The 3,731-nt window shown below is 49.0% G+C and overlaps 1 protein-coding gene across 1 annotated transcript; it reads left to right on the forward strand.

Moving 5' to 3' along the window:
- Window positions 1-357: 357 nt before the first annotated feature.
- LOC119308764 (ubiquitin-conjugating enzyme E2 28-like) lies at window positions 358-2,729 on the forward strand. The gene is made up of 3 exons (XM_037584906.1): window positions 358-555; window positions 1,507-1,724; window positions 2,259-2,729. The coding sequence occupies exons 2-3, from the start codon at window positions 1,509-1,511 to the stop codon at window positions 2,487-2,489; spliced, it is 447 nt and encodes a 148-aa protein (XP_037440803.1). The 5' UTR covers window positions 358-555; window positions 1,507-1,508; the 3' UTR covers window positions 2,490-2,729.
- Window positions 2,730-3,731: the final 1,002 nt, after the last annotated feature.

The raw sequence follows: 3,731 nt of genomic DNA on the forward strand, positions 1-3,731 counted from the left end.
AGAAAATGAATATGAAAAAAATAGTGCATTGCTAGAACGCTTGCTCCCATTGAGTTTACATGAAGATCGTCTGGTTTGTTCAAATTCCATTTAAAATGTGTTGTTTGATGTGCACGGTTGGATGGTCATCTCCTGTATTCATCTCCGCAGACGCGTGCACAGACGAATACTGTGTCCGTTTTAGGGGTTGAACATGCTCTCACATAGTTGGGCTCTTCAATAAAACCCCATAGGTTTAAATCAATCCATAGAAAAAGAGGGGAAACGGGCTATGGATAAGATGCTACACCATTAAAAAAGGAAGAGCCTGAATAAACTGACAGGCGGGCCACGTCAAGCTTGAACTAAAAGATTCAGCGCTGGCCAATGGCACACAAGGAGGAGGCCGGGAGAGAGTAGCGACGACTCCAATCGATTCCAGCCCCCCTACGCCGGCCTATAATCTCATTCCCACCTGCTCCATCAATCATTGCCGGAATCGATTCATTCGTTCGTTCTCTCTCGGGGGACCGAAGGCAGAGGAGAGAACAATCCAAAGCCTTCCCAGACCTACAGGTAAGTCAATCTGCTGTATTTATTTTGATCAGTTGATCCGTTGAAATCATCTAGCTCGATGAAGGGGGTTACTATTTCGTTTTGATTCGTCGTTGCCATTTCCTGCTAGAAGAGATTGGTTGGTTAGGATTAATCGGGCGCAACGAATTCAGGGGCCTGTGCTGTCTCTGGGAATGCAAGATTCGCGCTGGCCTAATTTGTGCTAGGTTCGCTTGCCGATCAATCGGGGTTGACTTTGGAGGAGAGAGAGCAATCGCATTTCTGATTAGCCATAGAACAATCGCATTCCTGATTAGCCCCTGATTTGGGATTCTTTGGCCTTCAATCTTCAGAATATTTACCCCTTGATTGTGCCTTGTACTAAAAGTGTTTGGGGAACCTGAAAAGTAGATTGCATTTGTGCCGGCAAAAGCAGAGAAAAAAAAAGAAGCACCATCAGACAAAGGGATAAGTTTTGTCTCTGGAACGTGGCGGCACGGGCGAACAGATTCGGCATGCTTAACAGTCTGTTCCATTTGCTGTTTGGTTTCCTGGATGTTAGTGGAGAACTTGTGGCAACCTGTTAGCATCTTCCCGATTTTTTTTTCCGGTGTAGTTACGTAGGAATTTCTCTCTGTTTCTATCTAGGGAATTTCTCACGATCACTGCATTGAGGTGCGATGAACCAGCAGATGCTAACTAAGCTGTAAAATAAAAGGGAGAGCAAAGACAGAAGATCATGAATGACATCATAGATATGCCAGAACTCGGAACCTTGGTAGATGTCATAACTCTTGTTCCACTAACTATAAGAGATTTCTGTCATCAAGTCCATCTGTCACATGATGTGATGGGTGCTCTGCACTTTAAAGTTCTTGTGTTCATATGCATTGGTGTTCCGACCATCATGTCCTTTTTATAAAACTTCAACTCTGTTTGCTTTGTTTTCATCATTATATTCTGTGTGTTCAGATATGGCGAACAAAAGGATTCAGAAGGAGCTCATGGATTTGCAAAAGGATCCACCAACATCATGCAGCGCTGGGCCTGCTGGGGCGGATCTATTCCACTGGCAGGCCACAATCATGGGCCCTGGTGACAGCCCCTACTCAGGAGGGGTGTTCTTCGTCAACATCCATTTCCCTCCTGATTACCCCTTTAAGCCTCCAAAAGTGAATTTCCAAACAAAGGTGAGGTGGTGTTTGTGATTTACTGTCAATCTCTTTTTCGCTTCGTTGTTGCGAACTGTTCGTTTTCTTATGATTACTCTTTAGTTTGGACCTTGGTACTCATCTGTCAGTCAATGGATGTGTCTTTGGGAAATTCAAGACGAACGGGTTCCATTCTAAAATCAAAATATTTTTGTAAAGTTGCTTCATTATCTACGAGCCATTTCAGTCAGATGTTCTCTGTTACATGCTACACCTGCTAAATAGAAGTGCTTGAATTGCACTGCACATTCCTCAACGCGTGTAGCTTACTCCCTGGTAAAGTTTGTCATTCATAACAAACCCAATTGCTGGTCCTACTTTGATACGTTTTGAAGTCAAGAACACAAAAGGAGAATTTATAAAGCAGGATGTTAAACAGCTTCTATCCTATCAATATATTACCTTATGATATTCAAATAGAATAACTGTCAAGTAGTACAGCTTGGTGCTACTTTGAAGAATGCTGCATGTATATGCTTCTACGAAACCTGAATCTTCTGTGGGATGCTGCAGGTGTATCACCCGAACATCAACTCCAACGGCAGCATCTGCCTGGACATCCTCAAGGAGCAGTGGAGCCCGGCACTGACCATATCCAAGGTCCTACTCTCCATCAGCTCCCTGCTCACCGACCCCAACCCCGACGACCCCCTTGTCCCGGAGATCGCGCAGCTCTACAAGAACCAGAGAGGCCGCTACGAGGAGACCGCGAGGGCCTGGACCCAGAAGTACGCCATGGGCTGATCGCTGCAAAGATGACCGTGGCATCGTGTAAGACAACTTCTGTGTCGCGCCGGTTTCCCGCCCTCTGAGTTTCGACCCCATATCTGGCTTTCTCTGAACCAGTTTTACTTGTGTACAGTTGTCAAAACTGGGTGATGTTTGCATTTCTGTTTCCAAACTTTGGGTGTACGCCCTGTCCCTGAAGACCTGTATGTATCAACACAGAACATTTTTAAGAATTTGTGGTGTTTTCGTTACTTTCTTCGGTACCCTTTTCATTTGCTGATGTGGCTGTGTGCGATCTAACCATCGGATCCCGATGAAGCAGCGCTCGTCACTTGCGTGTGGACCCAAGTTCAGTGCTGCTGCTCGCCTGTGACCCTCCGATGATGATGACTTGTGAGGCCAACTCCAGTGCACGACCCCAAACGGATGTTCGTTTTAGACTGTTTTCGTCCGTTTGGGGCGGCAATAGGGCGGCCCATGTCCGCTTGGGTCTATTGGGTTGTCGGTACGTCCAACACGCGGCCGCATCCCAAATCATGTCCGGGGTGGACGTGTTTAAAGAAAAACGCAAAAAGCTAAAATAAAATGCGGAAAATATAAAATAAACGCAAACATAAAAACATAAACATAATTTGGGAGGTTACGGCCACAAAACGGCTCAAGTTCCACAGTTCACAGACATAATTAACATTAAAAAAATGCCGCCCGCGCGCTCCTGTCGTGCCCATCGATGCCGTGCACGTCGACGTCTTCGCACGCGTCACCGTTGTCGTCCTCGTCGCTGACGAGGTCGACGTAGGCCGGCGTCATTCAGAGGTGGGGCGGCGGTGCCTGGTAGACGGAAGCCTGCTGGAAGTTGGGAGGTGCCTGCACCACCTCCTCCCGTGGTGACGGCTCGCGCTCCGGTGACCGCAGCGGCGTGGGGCACCAGTTCACGCCCCCCACGGCGTCAGCCATGTCCGGAGCCATGCACGACCAGCTCCAGCGCTGGCCCACCAGCCCCGGGTGGAACACGGCGACGGGCTCCTCCTCCAGCACCTCCTCCTCCTATGTCATGCGAGGAGGTAGTGGTGGCGACGGAGAGGGCGACGGAGACGACGTCGGCGTGATGCCGCGCACCACTCTACGCCCGCGCATTTGGGGAGGGCTCGGAGCGCGCGCGGGGCGCTCACGTGGCCGCCGCGGCCCCGATGAGGTGCCGGCGAAGAAGGAGGCACGCCCTGTGTCGTGCTCGTCCTGAAACCACATGTCCCAGAG

The sequence above is a fragment of the Triticum dicoccoides genome, chromosome 5B (assembly GCF_002162155.2).
Source record: "Triticum dicoccoides isolate Atlit2015 ecotype Zavitan chromosome 5B, WEW_v2.0, whole genome shotgun sequence".
In the NCBI taxonomy this organism is placed as follows: Eukaryota; Viridiplantae; Streptophyta; class Magnoliopsida; order Poales; family Poaceae; genus Triticum; species Triticum dicoccoides.

What these genes read in the sequence shown, in the direction of transcription:
- LOC119308764 (XM_037584906.1), top strand. Translation starts at nt 1,509, where the DNA reads ATGGCGAACAAAAGGATTCAGAAGGAGCTCATGGATTTGCAAAAGGAT. An exon ending in AAGTGAATTTCCAAACAAAG is followed by an intron (nt 1,725 to 2,258) that starts GTGAGGTGGTGT and finishes GGGATGCTGCAG; the next exon opens with GTGTATCACCCGAACATCAA.